Here is a 21742-nt window from a genome sequence, read left to right on the forward strand (position 1 = left end):
TAAAGATTTACAGTTTAATGTTTAGCTAAGTATAGGTAAAGCTCATAGCATAGGCACTGTTTAAACACAGAATCTGTCTGATAGCAAAGCTTTTAAACTGTGAATGTATTCAAACCAGAGAGGACAACAGTGACCATCCAGCCTCCTGTATAACCCAGGGCACAGAACTACCCTGAATTAACCATACACAAGAAATCCAGCTTTGACTAAAACATTCTCAGTGTCAAAATCTCGCTGTATTGATTATGCAACAAAAAGTACCAGTTTTTGTGTTGACATCTTTAGATACTGAAGACATCCTTCCGCTTACTGCGTGGCTCTTCATTATATTCTCCCTAGAGCAGCAACATAAAACAGTTGATTTAATGGAATTTTAAGTGGAGTCAGGTATAAAACATGAGTCTGACCAGCAGGAGCTGGTGGATAACACGATTAGACTATTTACATCCACATTGTACCCTGGCGCACAGTTGAAGATGCACCATGATTGGATGCATGTACAACCCCCAAAATTAAGACAAATGCTAGTCCCAGAATGGGGTTAGTGTTTCATACATTTATTTATATATTAGCATTTAATTATGTATTCATTTCTGTTTATTAATTTATCAATAGCTATTCATAATCCAAAAGGATTTTCTAAATGTTATCTGCCATTGTTTAGCATTAGTAAATACAATTACGTTAAAAGCCTTGAAAAAATTTGTAGATTGATTTTGTTTGCTTGCAGAATTGGTATAAACCATTAAAATGATGGTGATATGAACATTTCCAACCTACCTAATTTTCAGTTACTTTTCACATCTGTGAAGCAGCAGCTGTTTAAATTGCATTTCTAATAACTCACCAGCTCTGTGCATACAGCTGTAACCTGTGAGATCAGCTAATTTCCCCAGCATTCACCCAGACCAGGTGAGAAGAAGGATGTTGCAGTGGAACGTGTGGGTTTCTTTGTCTCACTGGTCTTTGAATTCACTTGGTTGTCTTTCATCTGGATTTCTAGAACATGATTCCTTCAGCTGAAAAGTAAGGTGAGCTACTTTGAGATCTTCCTGGAGGCTTAGAGTGGGATCTTTAGCTAAAGCCCATCTTAAAATTCCCTGCTCCCCTTTTTTTTGGTGAAAACTAAAAGTATTGTATGCTAATGATGATTAGTCAGGTAATGAAATGTTATGTTCTTATCTTTTTTATTATTATTATTCCTCACCCTTGCTTTGCACCTTCTTTCTATTTTATCTAAGAAAAATGACATGAACAGAACATGATTAACAAAATCTATCAAATTACCATTGTGTTTTTAAGGTAAATCTGTTTTTAAGGTAAATCAGCACCCTGCCCCTTCTAATGCGCGGCAGGAGGGTCTTATAGGGAACCTCACAGCTGAGCTCCCTTGTCCTGTGGCTGTTACAGAGGTCAGAAAAACATCAAATACTAGTAAAATACACCCTGAAGTCACTCATGACAACTGATTTTAAAACAGAGTCTCTCTAGAGCACACATCTTAATATTAGCAGATTAGCATGCTGTTTGTAACTACAGTAGTGAATTTAAATGGGATGTGATCACCAGGTATAGAAACACTAACAGTGTCTAAGGAGATATGCTTTCATGGACTTAAATAAAACCAAGGGTCCTTGCTCCTGAATCACTTCTGGATTTGGAATATGTAATGCCACCGGGGAAAAACACCGCCACCACCAAGTAATGTTTAAATCATTATTTTCAGCAGTAATTGAGGAAACAGAAAAGAAACTGAGGTGCAGCTTTGTATAGATAACAGCCTTTTATTTTATAGACTTGTCCTGGTGCCTTTTGTATTCAGCTGTCTCATTTTTGGGGTCAAATAATGCAGAATTGCTTCCCCTGCTGAACCGAGGCAGCTCTGGGCACAGCAGCAGCAACCTGTTCTGGCTCTTCACCCTTTAACCCATTTTGCAGCTGTAATTCAGCATTAGATCAGAGACCACCAAGGGTAAAACAAAATCCCTCTGGGGCCCCTTTATATTTCAGGTGATCTTTTCATCGTGCTTTATAGTACAAGCGCTACTTTAAAGTTCCTTGTGTACACGTATCTTGTGGTTAGCAATGGTAGCAACAGGATTGCGGCTTGCTTTTTGTCGAGGAGCACCAAGAGCTGCTGTCCCACAGCCAGGGCACCCCTGCAGCCCTGCACGCCCCCACTGCCAGCATTCCCGGCCCCATATGGCACAAGGGGGGTATCACCGGGCTCCAGACCCCTCATACCCCGTCCCCCAGCCCGCCCGGTTCCCCTCAGCGCCCGGCCGGTACCTGCCTGGAGCCCGGGGCGCTCCCGCCGCAGGCCTCGCCCGTTGCCCTCCCGGCCGTTGCCCGGCACCGGCGGCTGAGGCGCGGCCGCCATGGTAGGGGCAGGGCCGGGGGAGGCTCCGCTTCCCTCAGCCGGCCCCGAGGCTGCTTGTGGGGGGCCATGGGGCTCGGTTCTTGTTCCTCGGCCGGCCCCCAGCTGGCAGCCGGCCCGTGGGCATCGGGGGCTGGCTGGAGGAAGCGGCCTGAGGGGAGCTGGCACTGGGGAGGTGGTTTGCTGGGGACAAAAAAATCCTATAGCGGTACCCCAAATGGATCACTTCTTGCTGGTTTAGTGAGTAAGATCAGCCTGAGGTCCTGCTGGCCACCAGAGCCTTCATGAGGGAGCTGGGAGCAGCGGTGTGTGCTGTTTTCTGCTGCCCCTAAATGCTGGGAATGAGCCTTAGAAATACCCAGACTTTGGTCACTTTTTAAAACTAGTTTTCTTGGCCAGATTTTTCATGTTTTCTCCGCAAATATTAGATTTGAAATTGCCAGGTGGTATCAGCGTTACAAAGCTGAGAACACCTGTGAAAAAGCCAAGGCTAAGAGCACTTTGAGGCCAGCGTAACTGTAGTTCTGCAGCATTGCCACAGTGGCCACCAGCAGCACCTTCAGCTTTGACTTGCAGCTCCCTCAAGAAGCTACAGTTCCTACGTTCATTAACAGTTATTTTTTTCCCCATCCTTTTCCAGATTTCCTTTTGACTCCCTGTCTATAGCCGCTTGAATGAGAAATAGCCTAAAAATACCACCTATCTTCCCCCACTTGTTCCTGCTGCAAGAATCGCATCCTCCATTGTCAACACAAACACTGTCTCCTTGGCTTCTCAGGCTAGCCACTGTGGCTAAGGAGCGCAGGCTGCTTTTGTTTTCAGGCTTGAATTGGCTTTTCTGTTTTTGTAAGCCACAGACTAATACATCTCAGTGTGATACAACAACAAGAAGCAATTGGCCGCAAACCAATAACTGTGTTTCCTTCCTGCTGCTCGGAGTAGTGTGGGAGGGTATACAAGCATTTATTTGTGTTTTATTACTGTCTTGTCATAACAAAATTACTGTAGCTTACTTAGCTGGAGTTGGTTCAAACACGAATACAAATTGTAACAATCAAGAAGTTTTCTGCCTGAAATGTAGTTCATTTTATTTGTAAATTTAAAGAAGACATGTGTTGTATTTCAGTTGTAGACCAGGTTGTTCTAAGGTTTAGCTGTAAGAATTATATTATATAAAAGCATGCAATTTATTAACTTTTCACAACCCTCGATCCATATTAACTAAGGAATATGCATGCACAAATGATTAAGAATGTAAAGCCCTTGGGCATTTGCCCCATACTTAATTTTTTGATGAGCTGCTTCAAAACATATGGTGTGGATGCTTCTGCAGGAGGGAAATAAAATGCAAGGTCCAATGGAGTTTTTAGAATAAAATGGCTTTTTTTTTGCTTTATTCCAGAATTCACAGGTTCATTCTTGCCTGTTGATATGTTTTCCTTTTCTTTTGAAGGAACCAGAGAGTATTATTGAATCTGCAGAAGAAGAGTCAATTAATTTTAATGTTGGTGGCTGGTATTTCTCAATTCCCAAAAGTAAAGTCGCTCAATTTCCTGAATCTCCATTATGGAAAGCAGCTGCTGTACAAGACCAGTCTGAAAATCTAAGATTATTTATTGACCACGACGGTTTTATATTTAGGCACCTTCACTATTACATGCAGACTTCAAAAGTATCTTTTTTCAGCTGTGATGAATTTAATTTATTATATGAGCAAGCATTAATTTTTCAGCTGACACCTCTAGTACAGGTAAAGTGGGGAATTCTATGTAGTTCTCTCTCTCTCTCTATATATATATATTTGTTATTCTTTGATAATACTCACTGTAAAAGGATGTCAAGGATATTTTACATGTATGATTTTAACAATGGTTGCAGTAGTTATCCAAGCAAGTAGTTTTGGCATTCAATTTGTCTGTCATGGACAGTGAATATGAAAAATGTTCCACGTTTGATGCTTGATCTTTCTGTCAGAGCTCATTCAACTGTTTTTACTTGTTTATTTGCTAAAATTAAAGCAAGCAGAGGCTTTTATCCACCGACAGTTATGCTCAGCATTTTATAACAATTATATTGACCAGTCCTGTTGAATATGAACCCTCTAATCTGAAAAAAAAAATAAAAAATAAAAAATGTGAGATTACCACCCATTCTGTTGTTCCCTGAAAAGGTTCAGTTTGCCAGAAAAGAAATTCATCCCAGTAGGACGTCACTGAATTCGTTGTTCAAACAGGGAAATAATACTTCTTCCTCTCCTCCTATTCTTTAGTTGCATAAATAGACATATTAAATGGAGACCTTTAATATTTAATTTACTGCTTATCTACAAGAATTATGTATTGAAATTGAATTGTGATTTTGAATTGTATCAGTGAAGGCTGAGTCCATACTTCCTGCATGGATGAACTGTGTATTTTCATGTGTTAGTATTTGCATTTCCTCTAAGTTTAAACTCTGAATTTCTTTTATTTTTTTTTTCCTTTTTTTTTTTTTTTTTGTACTATTTATCAAGTTCTCTCAAAAATACTACAATGTTTAACATCTTTAGCCCAAAATGTTAGCATTTTGGGTTTAACATTAACATTTTTGGATTTTTTATTTTATTTTTTTTTAGGACCGTATTTAAAGATGTAACATCTCCAAATAGGTTGGGAGAGGAAGACCACCAAACCTCAGTAGTCTGTTGTGTTAACAGTACACAATCACATATTTAACATGGAGCTACTGTGGTATGGCCAGGAACACGCTTCACTGAACTAGAATTCTTGAAGTTTCTGGCTTTTAAGTGATTGTCAGTGCAACCTTATTAATTTCATGAAGGTATATTACATCTGTGCTTTAGTAGTCATAACTGTAGCTCTAAATTTACTTCATATTTAATAGCCTACAAAAGTATGTGTAACTATTTTTTCCAGGTTTAAAATATCATTCCATAAAAGATTAGGAAAATAGACTGTTAATAATTACTATAATTGAGTCAAACATCAATTCCCTCTTAGAATCATTGAATTCCTTCAGCTTATGGTAAAGATCTTATTTAAAAAGAGCTCACTGTTGTGTTTTTGGCTTTTTCTGTTGTGTACCTTTACACATGCTAATGTTCTGTCTTGAATTCCAGAGCCAGAATACAAAGAAATACCATCAGAACTCAAATGCTGCAAAAAGAATTGGCTTTATTTGGAATATATAAATTATTTTAATTACGCATGCAATATTCCTCACACATTCAGTCCAGATACCTTTAGGTATCTAAAAATCAGGAATCTAATGTATGCTTATTCTTGTCCATGTACCATATTCCATGACATATGGATGTGAACTATGGCATAGCAACATGGATTAGGTTCTTTCCCATACGTATTTTTTTTTTGGTTAATTATTTGAGTTGAAGTACTAAACAGAAAAAAATGTATGTATTTTAACAGATCTTAGATAATTTGAAGGAGGAGAAACATGATTTATGTGTTCGACCTGCCGATATACCAGTAGCTCAAAGAACATCTCCGAGTTACTGGAGAACGCGAAAAAGTACCAGCAAGCCCTCAGAGGTTTCTCCCAAAAGAAAAGCATTCACAGGTAAGTGTCCCAGCCCCTTTTCCAGGGTTCTGTCAAGTGCAGCGAGTGCTTTTATCACTTAGATGCCTTGGCAGGGTTACCTCTAGTTGTAGATGTGTGCTTGCATTTGGACCAGTTCAGAATTTTTGGTTACAGAAACACGAGAAGGATTTAAATTTCTTGCCCTATTTTTGCACATCATTTTCCAGATGTTTGATCACATCTTGATCATATCACTCTTGATAGGGTGTTTTCATCTTCAACGGCTCTTTCTCACTCTTTGTATAGGAAACTTCGCATTAGGGGCTTGATAATTCTTTTGCATCCTTAGGATTGTCCATAGACCGTTAGTTTGTTGCAAGCCAGGAATGTTTTAGAGTTTTGAAAAGGTTTTCTTGTCATCTTTTCTTCTGTATTCATCATTATTTAAATAAATAAGAAACACCACACAAATATTTTCTTGATTTGTGCTGGGCTAGCACGTAGCTATAACACTATTTTGGGGGGAATGTTAAGTGTTGCACAATGTTAATGCACTTTTATTAGCTTTGCTGTACTAGAGCCAGGTCATTTGAATTCTTCTTTATTTATCTATTGATTTTTCTGCAATTTTCTTTGCCTAGGTTTACATGAAAGTGCTCCCCTAGGGCTAGTGGATACACCTTTACTTGATACAGAAGAAGAAGTGAATTACTGTTTTTTGCCACTAGATTTAGTGAGAAAATATCCTGCGCTAGTTAATGATGACAATTTGCTGTGGCTGCTTGAGAATGCAGTCCTGATTGAATGTGGATGCAGTGAGTTCCGTTTCATAGGTAACTATTCTTTTTTAAATTATTATTATGACACGTTTAAATCATTTTAATTAAACTATTTCTATCCATCTTCAATAATACTTTAAAAATCAGAATGTTTTCATCTTTTTTGGGGGGAGGGGATTAAGTTTTATTGCTCTGTTTAACAACTAACAAGCAAAGCATCTACCAAGTGGTTTCCAGAGTACATGTACCTAAAACTACCTACTTATGGTCCTACTTATTTGTCTTTACTAATCCAATGTTTTTCTGAGCTGAAATGCATTAATGGCATCAAGGACCAGAACTGCTGTTGACAACTGGTAATTAAGAAAGATAAAACTTAACATAGTGACTCTAAATGTTCACTCACTCTTGTATCTTTTTTTCTAGCAAAAAAATTGCCATTTGTTCATGAAATAGTACTCCACTTTCAAAAAAAGACAAGTACATCTCAGAAGTATGAAAGGACCACATAAGTCCTCCATCAGAATAGTATTTCATCCTCAGAGGGCTCAGTCAACATGAGAAAAGAAATTGCTGGAGTTTTGCTCTGCTAGTCCTATGGATAAATTCTGATGTTAGCCTATGGAAAAACACGTTTAAGTACACATTGGGAGGGGGCTGTGCCCAGGGAAAAGAATCAGCCAAACAAACAGGAAACCTCTTACAGGAATTTCTTAGGCTGCTCTAATAAACAAAGCTAGCCTGATTCTGTGCTTACCCTGTCATTTATGCTGTACCAGGTCTCCTCCAGCACAAACCTAGTTTTCAGGATTTTGTTTCAAAGGCAGTATTTCCTGGTGCGGATTTATTATCTGCTGCATGTATGTCTAAGTGTGAATAGTAACACCAAGGGAAGTTGCTAGAAACTGTTTTTGCTAGATCTGAGCCCTGGACAGCGGATGCCAACACACTTCCAATATTTTATTTTTATTTTCAAGTTAACTTTCTCCGCTCAGAGAAGATCTTGTTGCCCGATGACTTCTCCAACATCGATGTCTTGGAGGAAGAAGTTTTACTTCTGGGAATTCCTGAACTTATAGATGCTTTGAGGATCTATAGAGGTACTATAGCATATTATCCATAGAGGTAACATAATGCACATTGACTGCACCTTGGAACAGGCTGCTCAGGGGCTTTGGAGTCTCCTTCCTTGGAGATCTCAGAAGATATTCTGATGTGTCCCTCGGCACCCTAGAGGTGCACCCAGGAGGAAGGACCTCCTTCCAGGCTAAATTCTGTGCTTCTGTGGTGGCTTGCTGCTGGACCTATTGCCCCCATTCCTGTTCCAAACATCCCATTTCATAACGACAACCTTAAAACCACCATGTACAAGAAAGAAAATCCAGCGAAGTCGCCTTAGAAAGGGTGGGAAATAGGGTTGCAATTATCAATCAGTGCTTGATTGGGACCTGACACCCCTCGTGCATCTCCTTGGTTGGCAGGCAGCGGCGCGGCAGGGAGAGGCGCTGGCAGGCGGCGGGGCACGGTGGGGCGGCGGGCGCCCCTCTTCTGCCTGGCGCTGGGGCTGCTGTCGCGATATCCCGACTCAGTCCTCGGACAGCTACGCATGAGCGACAACCGGCGGCGGCTCCACATCTGCGGCACCGGCGGCCTCTTCCAGCACGCCAGGTAGGCGGCAGGCAGCCCCCCGGGGGTCGCCCCGGAGCTGGGGGAGCGGTGGGCATCTTTGGAGCCAAAACCGGATGCTCTTCCCATGAGTCTGACCTTTGGAAATCACGGTGTTCATTAACTCAGCTCGCACATAACTGCAATTACAGGAGCAATCATGTCCTTCTATTATATTGCAGGCTGATAAGCCTCAAATTCCAAAGTGATACGGGGATTTTTTTATTATCATCATTTATTTTCAGGCGATAACATCCCTAAAACTTAATATCATTAGTTATTTTTAAGTGATAACACGTTCTTAACACATACTATTCCTTGTAGGAAATTTTAAAAAGCACCTCAATGGCTATGGGTACAGTTGTTTTGTGTTTTTTTGTTGTTGTTGTTGTTTGTTTGTTTGTTTGTTTGAAAGTCACAGAAAAGTTGTGCCACTTTGCCCGTTCCAACAAAAAGTGTAGATGTCTGGATACTACATTTAAAATCTCCATGCTGGTAGCACTCTTGCCTAGACAATGTAGCACAAACACACGCTACCCCTAAAATCTGAAGGCTCACAGGAAGCCGACAGGAAGATAAAACTCGTAATCAGCTCGTCTCTGCCCCTAGCATTTGTGTGCACTTGCTGTTGTCACTGGTTAATGATACAGTGTAGGAGAAATAACATATTAAAACCTTTAATCAAAGCTTTTTCAGATCATTATTTGATGGCTCCAGATTTACTGTGGATTGTTCAGGGCCCTCAATTCATGAAAAAAAAAGTTACAAGTAAAGATCAGTAGGTGCAAAAAACATATTTAGGAAGATTTGTATTTACTGACTTTTACTCATTAAAAATAAGTAGTAGAAATATAAAAATAAAAAGAAAATGTGATTTCTACTTCTTTTGGATAGAAATTGGTTGGGAACTTGCCAACTTCCTCTCACTGAAAATATTTCTGAAATCCAAGAGCTCTGTGCTTATTTGGACAAAATGGACAGCACATACGAGCCGATGAAAGATGCTTTAAAATGCTATCTGAAGCAACAGATGTCATCGGGGAGCAGAGATTACAGTAAGTCAAGATTTTTTTCAAAAAATCTTTTTGTTTTAGAGCAGATTGAGGATTATTGCCTGGATGCAATTAATCAGTCAATAATCCTTTCCTCCTGGCTCAAACTTCAGCTTGTAGGATTCTAAATGTACTTGTTGTGGTTTATTTGGAAGTTTGACTTATGTGGTAGCAGTGACCTTACTTCCAGCTTACTCCACTGTCAGGGCCCTCTGTTTTCCCGTAGGGGTTGTTTGTCCTGCCAGTTCTGAGCCATCAGCAATTTTCACAAGAACAAGGTGACAGGGCTGATGTTTGAAATTCCTCCCTGCCCTTCCATGCAAAAGGTCTCTGTAGAAAGGAGTGATGCTCTAACCCTTGGATAGGAAGCTTTGGTCTTAAATTGAAGCAGCAGTTACTGAATTATGCATCACTCTCGATTAGTATGTTGGAGAAAGCTGCTAGAAAAAATAATTGTGACTCAAACGTTGTAACAGTAAATGATGCCTCAGCTCCCTATATGTTATGAAAGATAGTCCCACTGCAGTAGCTGTACAAGACAACCATGTTCTAGTTTGTTCATTGTTTAGAGAACCCTAGAATCTATTTATGTCATTACCTATAGCCCCATATATCATTCCTTTAAGAGTGTGGCTTACTTATATCTTCTGTAAAGGCCTGGGCTCTTGTAAGAAATAAAATTCTCCATGTTGGAGCGCTTTTCAAAGTTTTGTATTATTATTATTCATCTGTTTTTAACTATTCCATTTGAATGCAAAGATTTTGATTTTTCCTAAAGCAGAGAGTCACAGGAATTACTAACTAAAACAATAAGATGAACTACATTGGTAAGGATTTCAACAGGAGCTTTCCCACATCTTTGTTTCCACACTGAGGTGGGATGTGGTCTGATCCCAGACTGAAACGTATCCAAAGCTGTTGGGTTATATCTGCCCTCTGCATATACAAGCCGTTTGAGGTTTGCACCTGCCATGATAACATCATCTTCAAAGAAAATAAGGAGTGAGGCTCCTTGCCAAGATGGGCAAGGCTCTGGTATTCCAGCGTGCTCTGGCTTTCCACTAGCTTTACACTTGCTGACAAGCTGAGTTTTCACTTTCAAAGACCTCTGATTTTTTTTCCTTTGTTCCCAGTAATCTGGAAATAATTCATTACTTTCCATGACAATGTAAGAGTGTACTTAGGCTCGCCTACCTTAGGTGATAAAACTGTTGAGTTATCAAAACTATGCTAATGTACGCAGCCTTCTTCTTATTATTATCTTCAGGTTTAGAGGAGAGGTGGTTAGACTGCAGCATGGATGGACCAAGTTGTCCACTATTCTGACATTACATCCTCACCTGTTATTTCCTTGTGGTTGTGTATGAGCAAAGAAGCATGAGAGTTGCAGCTCTGTATACACAGCGTGCTCTGTTACCTCACTATTTCAGATAATTCTTGCTATTTACATTGTTTTGATGAAAAATCCATTATTTTTTTAAATTATTTTGTTATAGATCTAAAGTTACTGCTGACAGTTATTTTAGTTGTCACCTTTCCATTTGTTACTCCATCTCTAGGTGCAGACTGGACGGCAGAAGTGTCAGCATGCTCACTGCATCAGATTGTGAAAGTTTATGTAGGAAGTAACTGGTATGAAACTTACTTACAGACACTATTGAAGGTATGGATAATTAATTGTCTTTGGTTGGCTTAGCATGACCCTTCCTAAGGCAGATTCTGTAATCCTACAGAGCATAATCTAAATTTCTAATAATAAGAATTATTAGAATGGTGTTGCCCCAGGCGTAATATTAAGTGGAATATGTTCAAGTACCTGAGGGAAAGAAGTCTTGACTTCCTAAGAAAGTACTTTCTGGGCTAGTAATATAAGTAGTTGGGCCATTAAGGGCCCAACTTGATGGAACTTGTTTAATCCTTTCACTGAGAAAAGATATCCAAACAGTATTTTTCCTTCCCTCTATAACTTGGACAGGAAATCTGTAAGAACAAAGAGAAAAATAGCAGAGCCTTGACTGTATTGCTTAACCTTATGCATGAACTTAAACCCACTAAACTGAAGTTTAGTGAGTTAAAGAAAATCCCGTAGGAAATTGCTTTGAATTAGCATGGAGTTAAGAACATATTGATAATCAGGTGCAAATACTTGACATGCTTTGCTGCATTTATAGAGCTCATGGGAGTGAACCATCTGGTTTCTTCTGAAATTCAACACAGATGTGGCTCTAGGGAGGGCTTCCTCCAGGAATCTTTCCTGAGCTGTATGGGCACAGCTATAGGACCTTGGCTGCCCCATCCTCCTCCTCCTCTGTTTTGTGCCTTCAGTTGCCGTAATGCATTTTCATGCCACGTCCCTTCATGCTATTTTAGACACTTCAAAACTCTGTGTGTGTGTTTCAGCTTCATTGTGTCCACTACCACTGGGCAGATTTACAGTTTCAGGTGCAGGTTGGATTCCAGGGCTCTTTCTACCCCAGATACATCCTAACGTGCATATTAATATGAAGTAAAGGGCATGCTTGAAGAGAGGCACTTTTTGCATAGTCTTGCGGGCTCTTCAGAGCTTATGTGTTGTACAGCTGATATCCCACCACTGGTGCCAAGCAGAAGACAGCCCTGATTCTTTACTAGAAGATTCCCCAGTCCCTTACCATAAAAGCTGTGGGATTTGTAGCCAACTTGGATTTAGTCTATGTGTAGTTTCTAAGGGCCACGTGGTATTTGTTTCCACATCTGAAAACCAACACAGGCTTCAGGTTGTTCATACAACTTGCCAGCTCAAACACATTATGGATGTGGCTTGTGATTTAGGCGGTGAACTTTCTGCACAGCTTCGGCTAGACTGGTGCATAGCCTAGCATATTCCAGACAGTGACTCCAGTACTTCGTAAGAACTAATTTTTTCCCCTTTCAAAATTTCTATACAACTTTTTACACAGAATTTGTGAAGCTACAAATACTTAAGAAGAAGACAGTACTATACACACAGCAGGATTAATGTGCTTAGTCTGGAACAGACTCCACTCATTATAGTACAGTCACCCCTCTTGATAACAAAATTAATGCGATGACCTAGAATTACTTTCCTACATTTAGTATTATGTAAGTTGAAGAATTGCTTTCATAACAAGAAGAGACATCTTCTTAGTCTGAGAAAATGTTGTTTCAACAGTCTTAATGTATTTTTGTTTCTGTAGTACCCAGAGCTGCTGTCAAATGACAAAAAAGTCTGTTGGATCACCTATGGTCAAAGTCTTCTAATCCATGGAGATGGACAAATATTTCGGCACGTTCTCAACTTTCTAAGACTCGGGAAATTATTTTTGCCAACAGAATTTAAGTAAGTAGGGCGAATTTGCATGTTTCTTTTATATTAGATAATTATAAGGGAAACAAGCATGGGCATCTGTTTTCTGATTTTCATAGAAATAACTGTCCAAAGGAATTAAGAATTTTTATTTTAGTCCTGAAGTAAACCATTCTATCTAAACATGAATTGTTGGGATTTAGAGATTGTGGTGAGATAAGTATGCCTTTATTTTAATGATTGGTACACCAGATACTTGTACTGCAGGGTACATCAAAGATTTGTGTACTGTGTGCAAGCATTTAACGAAAAAACAAAACAAACAAACAAAAAATTATCATTGCATTCATCTTCAGATTTCTGTGTTTTATTTACAGCAGGGACAGCTAAATCTGGTTTAGTTCAGCTGAAAAATACTGCATCTGCTCCCTCTACTGGTATCTCTGTTCTAATGCTGGAAAATCTCTTCCAAAAAGGCAGTGGCATTGAGTGCAGGATCACAGGGCTCCTAAGCAGGAGAGAACACCTCCCTCCTCCCATCTGTTAGGATGAAAGTCTGTATGGCATCGCATCCTTTGGTCTCTGCAGTCCTTAAAGCCCTTGTTTGCTGGATTGATCCTAGTAGGCAGACTCTCTTCAGTACTGATCATGGCTTTTTAGCTCACCAGCTGATGTGGTCATTTTTAGCACACTTAGCTGTTGCCATGAAGAGTATGCATTTTCATTCTTTCCTCCAAAGACAACAGAATTGTTACACCATGTCTTCTTTGGAATATTAATCACTGTTTGCCTTCACGGCTAACATCAAAGGCACAGGAAGTCAGATGTCAAACATTACAGTTATATCTATACAAGCAAACTAAATATATCTGGGAATGTTTCTGGTCACTGAGGCCAGCTGCATTTCTGCTGGTGACATGTCTTAACCTCCCCGAGCTGGTGGCTTCACTTCTGTCCACTGCAAACAGTCCCAGGAACATCCAGTTGGCCAAACCATGCCTGGGAATGGCTGGAGAGACACTAATTTGGGTAAGACCAAGAGCAACGCTAACAGCTTAGTAGCATGTTCTAGGGCTAAGAATATTTCAGGGAATGCTAGATTTCCTAGAAGCCTTCAAAGCTGTGAACCCTCATTATGGGATTCTCTAAGGAAAATGCCAGGGTGAATTTTCAACATGAGAAAGCATCATGAGCATCGCAGAGCAGGACTCCTGCTTCTCAAAATCAGGTTTCTGTCATCCATGGTTAATTACAGAAAGAAAGGGGAAAAAGAGGGGACAGACCTGCTTAGCTAGTAAGGGGTCAATAGCTTGAAAAAGTTTTGAAGATAACAAGCCTGACAAAAATTCAGAGAGATACTGCTGAATGCTTCTGGTTTAGGAGCTTATTTATTTTGGTTGCACCTTTTTAAAAGAGCCCTCTAATTTGGGATTGCTGATATAAAATTCAGATTCCGTAGAAGTTAATGGTGGTTAATGATAAAATTGCTATGACTTTCAATAACACTGGATTTTTTTTCTTCATTGTTTGGATGTTTGGTCTGAAACATTTAACAAAAACACTAACAAAACAACAAAAAAAAACCCACACCTTGGTTTGGGTGCTTTTTGGTATTTAAAATGATAGGCTATTTGTCCATACGTTAAAAGAAAAATCACTTACGTGAGTGCATTTTAGTTTGTGCACTGACTGTCTAAGCTTCCAGAATATACATATATAACTGGGTAAAATAATCAGGTAAGGTTGATTTTTAGTGATTTTACAGTTAAGTTAATTTACAACTTACAGAGAATGGCCTCTATTTTGTCAAGAAGCAGAGGAGTACCAGATCCCTTCTCTTTTAGAAGCACTTTATCACTGTGATGCGTACAGGTAGATAAACATTTTCTTCTTTCTTTTTCTTTTCTGTAGTATAATGCCCTTTCATCTGACCTATAAGTATTTGTCCTTCCTTGAAAGGAACACAACTTTGTCATTTCCTTTTGAAACATAGCCAGTGGAGGATGAGCAATTCTATTTCCTTTTGGGCCATATTTTTTCCCGATGAGTTATTTGGATACAGGAAGAGTAACAGAAGAGTCATCAGTCAGCTCAGGGCTCAGCCCTGGCTTTGTCAAGCCTCAGCTGCTTTCTGGAGACCTACTGGAGCATTTTCTCCAACCATGCTGTGGAGAAATCTGCAAATTGTCAATCTGCAAACCCATTTGCTAGTAGTTTCTTCTGTGCTCTTTCAGGAGCCAGATCGGTCCATAGAGTTCATCGCTAGATCATCAGTCAGCTCAATAGGCAATCTTCTCAAATCTATGTCTGTAGGCAGAGAGCATCAGCTACTCTGTGCGTCCAGAGGTGTTTCACCTTTTCAAAGACAGATGTGCAACTCAGGCAGTCACTGTCAGAGGCTCAGGTTTTTAAGCAGTTTTTTAACCTGGTTTTGATTCCATGAATGTAAGTGATCGTCCTGAATCTGAATAGCTTGCTCCCCAAAGCGTACAAAACGTCTTCACAAAAAAAAAAAAAAAAAAAAAAAAAAAAAAGAGAGAGAGAGAAACAAACCCCAAGTCTGATGTTATATAAACATAGCCTGGGTTGATAAGTAAGGCTTACATAAATCCACTGGTCAAAGCTTTGTGGATGCTGAAACAGAAGAGAAAAAAATATATATATCTACTGTGTGTCTGCAGCATTGCATTTCAGAACTTCTCAGTACAAGTGAGCAATGAAGTCTCCTGGTCCTGGGTTGCCTTTGTATTACACAGTAGTGATAATTGTGAATTCCTTTAATTCCCCAGAAGTTTGAAAATAATTCATAATAAAAATGAATGGGGTATATACAGATCTCCTGATGAGTGGAAGCCCTAGCAGTTCCTTTTGCAGGATGAGTGGGTGTTGCCCCTGGAAAAAAGTTCTATAATAATTGTAAATATTTGTTATCTAGATTGTGGATCCAAAGCAAGGAATTGCACAATGAAGGTTCTTTTCCATGTAGAAGATTAGATACTGAGTCTTGGAATAAGGAGCATGAGTTCAGCAAAGACCCGGAAGAGGTAAGGCTTGTTTTTCAGAATATGTTGCCATAAAGCCTTTTTAAATGCAACTTGAACTAGAAAGGTGACAAATTTAAATTCTTCACTACTTAAAAAAGAAAGGTTTTGAGCATCCAGGGAGAGTGGAGAATAGCATTAAGCATTCTGCTTGCATATTACAAAAACACAAAACAGCTTCTTCTGTAAAGAGAGAATTTAAATGCTAAACATCCACACTTACTGACTCCAAGTCAGGGTGCTTTAGCAGTGTTCTGGGTGCTACCCTGCTGTTTCTTTTTATCCAGTGACTGTACACTCTAAATCAGATAGTCCAAAGCATAAGGACAACAACCTCTTGTCTGTGTTAGCTTGGTCTAAGCACCACAAGGCTACGCTCTTTTAGATTCTTTTTGGTGTTGTGATTTGCTTTCCTGGTTACTTAGTGAGTCCCTGCCACCAAGGGTAGGAAATGTTTTCACCCAGACTTCAGTGTGGCTTGCAAACTGTGGCTGGGTCACAGATTCAGACCTCTGACCAAAGAGGATGTAGAAACAAATCTCCTGCTTCCTACTAAGTGCTTTAAGGTAGTAAAGAAATGCAGGAAGAGATCACTGCAGCCCTGGAGTTAGCAGGATCCGTGACCTACGTGAGTCAGGCATGACCAGGAAATGCTAAATGAACTGGCATTCCCTGGCGTGATTCTGTCATGGATGTGTGGTTCCTATAGGACCAGCAGCCTTGGGTGGGAGCTGCAAGCTGAAGCAGTGCACTCAGGCATCCTGCAGAAACTTTCTTGTCTGTGAAATCAGTGGAATGGGTTGAAGTGCTTCCCACTCAAATCTTTGCCTACTTTTAGTTCTTAGCTGGACAACAGCAGCTGAAAGTTGCCCTCAGTCTGCTAAGGAAAGGTGAAAGCAGGTGCTGCCTGTGCAGCATTTACACACCAACACCAAGCTGCTCCAACCTGCAGCTTAATTAACACTGCTGTTCAGGTGGTAGAGCAGTTGAACATCTTTAATTTGCCAAATTGTGTACATTTTGTGTAGAATGTGCTGCTGTTTTTTCACATAACCACATTTTTCTCAGTTGTAGCGGTAGAAGAGACATTTCCAATCGCTGAATTCAGCAGAACTTGAAGAAAGAAACTGAAGTGGCCAAGGCACACAAGCAGGGCCAGCATCTCACTAAGTGATGCAGGACAGCATAGCATTGGTGTTGAATTGTCAGGGCAGTGTTTGGACAGTCTTAAGGCACTGCATCCAGCATAGAAGTGAGAAAATATTTTCCAGAGATTAAGAACTCAGTCCTTAAATTAAATGCTTGTAGTAGAATGAAAAAAACATATCAGTTATTAGGAAAGGCCAGACTTACACTTCCTTCCAATGAATTAGAAATTCTAACTAGAATTAGAATTTAGAAATTGTTTCTAAATTAGAAATAACAACGCTTCATTGTATTTTAGGTGTATCCATATGCAGCTGTGGATTCCAGTAAACACTGCATTAATACATGGAGTAATATAAGAGATCTGACAGGAAAGCAAGATACCAATGGGGAGAAGGCAAAGTGTTCCAAAATGGTATCGCGGGCTAGGGGGACAAAGAGAAAGAATACACTTGGAGAAGACGAAGAATCCTCACACAGTATAGTGAACTCCAGCTTACTTTCAGCAAGCCCTCCAAGGAAGAGAGAAATAAGCAGTTTAACAAAGACAGAAGAAAACAAAGACTCAGCAACTCACATCCAGAAATTACTTTCCCTGGTAAAGGAATGGGACATGGTGAACTCCAAGAGATGTGATTCTCAGCACGTAGAAGTATCTGGTGGTTGCATCACAGGCAGTGTATCTCAGTACAACACTCCTGAAAACGACAGAGGTGTCAAAGCTTCTGTTGCTTGTTCTCCTGGGAAAATAAGCTTTACAACTCAAGAAAACAGTCCCATTACCCAATGTGAAGCCGGGGCTGAAGGAAAGCAGCTGGACCAATACGTGCTCAAACAGAGTCTGCCAGTTACTCCAAGTGCTGGAACATATAAATTCAGCACCATAAAAACTACTCCCACAATAGGAAAAAATACAGAGAACATAAACAGGGAGCAAGCAGAAGGTAAATGATTACTTTGGGATTGTTTTCAAAAATGAGGGGAGTAATTAACTGAATCACTTGTATATAAATAAGATACTTTGATCGTGCTGCTGAACTTCAGAGTGATGGTCTCAGCCTTTTTCTTGTTCTCCTGCTTGTAGGAAGTTTACCCAGTGAAGTAAGAGATGAGAGCTTGCAGATGAAACTCATCCCTATAAAAGGCAGTAAGTTGATTGCCAGCTGCTAAGCAAGGGCCTGGTTATGACTGGTGGATTTTTTTTTTTTATCACTTATCTATGCAGAGTTTGATACTAAAAGAGTGTTTGCCAGAAAGGTCGAGCAGCTTTTTGATCCACTAGTGTTAATGAATTGTACTTTAATTGTCTCCTTGTTACTCTGCCTTTATAGCTGTGCAATGAGCAGTGAAGCTGTTTTGATGTGCAGAAGTTATCCGTCTGCATTTTTGAGACATTTGGAGTTTATTAATGGTTGGTAATGGCACAAAAATCAGGATCCTAGTTTGATATTGGGACTACAGTGAAAAAGGAGACTTTGTGTCCTTCAGTCCTCTCCTGAGGACATCCTCAGATCCTGAGAATATTTTGAAAAGTCTTTTAAATTGTCTTTGCCATTCAGATAGGTTTTGCTAACAATCTTTTTTTAGGTATATGTGGTATTTTATTAGTGCTTTTATTGGAGTTGCTGGCAGTGTACAAAGATAGCAATGGTTCAGTCACCAGAGCCTGAAAAAAAATGAAACCTTAAATGTTTTACAAGGGTTTCAGATGTAGGGTCTAACAACAGATCCATACTACTAGTGTGAATTGAGCTGAATAAAGTCCACTATAACCAGTGAGATCACTGGGCACAGACCAAGTTACAGAAACCTGTAATTTAGCACAAAGTCTGAGTTTATGTTAAACCCAGAAGTTTCCACAGCCGTGTGTAGGAGTTAAAAATGTTTGATAGCCAAGATACTAAATGCAAGCTCAGGAAACCTCAGTGGAAAGTCCCAGTCCAAGACTTCTCCCGTCACCCTAAAAAGGATGTGATTTACCCTGTACCACTTCCACAGTGGGCAACACTGTGAGTTTTCACAGAATTGCTGGCAAAGCAGAATGTATTAATAATGATTGTGGATGTTTTTGTTACTATAGCAGTGCAAGCTGGATTATTATTTTTTCCTATAAAAAAAAAAAAACCTCTTTCATATCCCTTGAAAGAATCCCGGACTAAATTATGCTTGGGTTTTGTTAAGCAATGTGTAATGGTTACTTTTTCTGAATTTTCCCTGTGAAAGAGGGGAGTAGAGAAGACCTGTAATGTTATACTTCAGATTGTAAATTATTTGATGAAAAAGTTGCTATTTTCTGTCTATTGGCATTTCACTTTTCCTGGCAAAACCTCCTGACAGAATGAAGACAAAGAAAGCGCATAACTTAAACGAGATGACAATTTTGTGGTCACACTTACAAAAGAACAAATGTGTTTATTCCAGTACTTCTGCATGGGCTGTGCTATAAAACTCAGCTTGTATTCATTCACAGAAACAATGGACAGCAAACAAACCCCGGTTCTTCTGGAAGATCACAGAAATGTAGGGCTGATTCTTAAAGTTGAACATCCTCCAGTTTTAGGCAGTGATGGCTTTCACACATGCAATGAAGAGAGTGTTGTTTACAGCATTCTGCTGGATGGCACCCAGCTGGGTAATTCAAGCACTCAAGCACTACCCAAAGGTAAGAAAGGATGTTCAAAAGGTAAGAAAAATGATGTTGCTGCAGAGTTTTTAGTATTATCTCTGTCATGATTCGTTGCCAGTTCTGACTGTCTGAGTACCTAGGGTTATTGCAGCTTAACTACTGCTAAGACTTAATTCTTCAAAGCAGCAGGACAGCAGCTGCCTAACCTTGCAGGTGTCTTAAATATTTCCCAGTGAAGCTCTTTAATGCGTTGAATTTTTTAGAGAGCTACAGAACTGGAAAGAATCAGGGAGAAAAAAAAAAAAAAAGGAGGAAAACCAGTAAACTCATTATCCGGGTGGTTACAGATTGTTCAAGGATATGCAAGAGTGAAGGGCAGCGTCCTAGTCCATTGCATACTTGTTTATTGATGTGAAATATGTATTTTATATATATATAAAATACATAATATACACGCACACATTTTTTTAATATTGTAGCAGAATAGTACAGTGGCCCTTCCCTGGTGCTGTGTCAGATCCCAGGTACTGATCCCAGGTGTCTCCCGTCTTGCTGGGAAAAGGGCTAGACCTTAGGCTTTGGAGATGGGCAGGCACGAGAGCACTGCTGTGTCCTGTCTGGGAAGGTGGTCGGGGTGCTGTGGGGGCCCAGTTCCAGCTGAGACTTCTTGGAGTGTGAGCATGAATCTTCCTGGTGGGCAGAGTGAGCCCCTGTGCTCGCCTTGTGGCCAACAGTGCCATGCACTACTTGTGCAGGTGTGCGTATGTAAACCAATAACATGTGTGTATGAACACACATGCATTTAAATGTAGCTGAAAAGAAATGAAACAAAGCCCAGGGTGAATGTCCTAAAATCTATATTCAGCTTTCGTTTGGGCAAACCCTTAAGTTGAGCTCAGGTTTGAAAACTGGCTGTTAGAACTCCATTGCGTTAAAACCTTGGACAGGAAAGGCATTAAAGAAGCCAAAGGTTGGATGACTGAAATGTTGAATGCTGTAACCACATCCTTTTTTGTGTTCTTTGAACTGTTTCTTGTAGATATCGTTTTTCTTCGCTTTTCTCTCTCGCGTGAGGAGATATTCTATGCCAGGAAGTGCCACTTTTTCCTGACTGATGTCATCCTGGACTCCATAAGGCAGAAGGATCCCAAGGAAATCACAGCCAAGATCATGACCCTTGTGAACAGGCTTTGGGTAGGTACAAGGTCATGGCAATTTGAGCTGTGGTTTCTCAGCTTCCCCAGGCCACCGATGGGTGGCAGGACATAAAAACTTGCGCTCTTCAATAGAGTGAGATGGAGCATTTAGCAGCTTGCCTGCAGAGAAGTTTCAACAAGGGTAATTAATGCTCCTCATTAAGCAAGAGCCCCTGCTTGCTGGAATGACGATGTCACGTTCTGTGTTTTAGACCCAGCAGCTCACACCCAAGGAGTTTGTCGCCGATTTACTGAACACGGAGTATTTTAAACGGGACAGAAAGATTCGTGAAGAGCTATTGCAGTGGGTGGAAGTAAGTAGCATTCGCCACCAGGTGATGCTGTAGGGCTGAGTTTTTGTGCACGTGTGAGTGTGTGTTTGGGGTGTCTTTTTTATTATTATTACTGTTGGCATTCAGCTTAAGCTGGTTCTCTCGTCCCAGCTGCTTGCAAATGAATTACGGGGGGGAATTTTTCAGCACATTAATTGACTAGTGTAATGTCTAGCCTTAATAAAAGTTTAAAACTGTGCCGCTAATTTGTGAGAGTGTCCACAAAAAGTAGGTGGAAGACTTCTAGGATGGTTAAGAAATATGCAGCAAGGAGCCAGCGATGCTGCTGTTCTGCAGTCAGCAGGGGATTTAATGGTGACCTTGTTTTTGTGCCTTTTCAGTTTACCTTGCCATTTGCGTGGAAGTACAGCCGCTGCCTTGATTTACTGATGGAGAGAGGGCTTGCTAGATCCGTCTCATACTTTGCCTTGGAAATGTAAGTTTACAGACTCTTAATAAAGGTTTTTGAAATGTTTTCATTGTGGTGTGTGAGAGGGGTAAACATCTCATCTGAGCTTTTTTTGGTTTTTTTTTGAACAGTACCTTCATTTAGTTAAGAATCTTTGTCAGCTGTCAGCTTTAGGGGGCAAATCTTATGTGCTACCACTTATTGGTCATGAGTTAGGTTTATTTACCAGGGAAAAAAAAAAAAAAAACACCACCTACTGCTGCTGTGTTTTTGTC

General features: G+C 40.1%; 1 protein-coding gene across 1 annotated transcript; it reads left to right on the forward strand.

Moving 5' to 3' along the window:
* Positions 1-2661: 2661 nt before the first annotated feature.
* On the forward strand, positions 2662-21498 carry KCTD19 (potassium channel tetramerization domain containing 19; the record flags this gene model as incomplete). The annotated part of the gene is made up of 17 exons (XM_084294833.1): positions 2662-2682; positions 3831-4127; positions 5803-5953; positions 6556-6747; positions 7671-7793; positions 8175-8361; positions 9253-9413; positions 10970-11073; positions 12608-12750; positions 14506-14589; positions 15653-15761; positions 17203-17848; positions 17989-18051; positions 19375-19566; positions 20570-20724; positions 20939-21040; positions 21400-21498. 17 exons carry the CDS (start codon positions 2662-2664, stop codon positions 21496-21498), a joined length of 2829 nt encoding a protein of 942 aa, XP_084150959.1.
* Positions 21499-21742: the final 244 nt, after the last annotated feature.

This window comes from Netta rufina (genome assembly GCF_964035555.1).
Source record: "Netta rufina genome assembly, chromosome: 13".
NCBI lineage: Eukaryota > Metazoa > Chordata > Aves > Anseriformes > Anatidae > Netta > Netta rufina.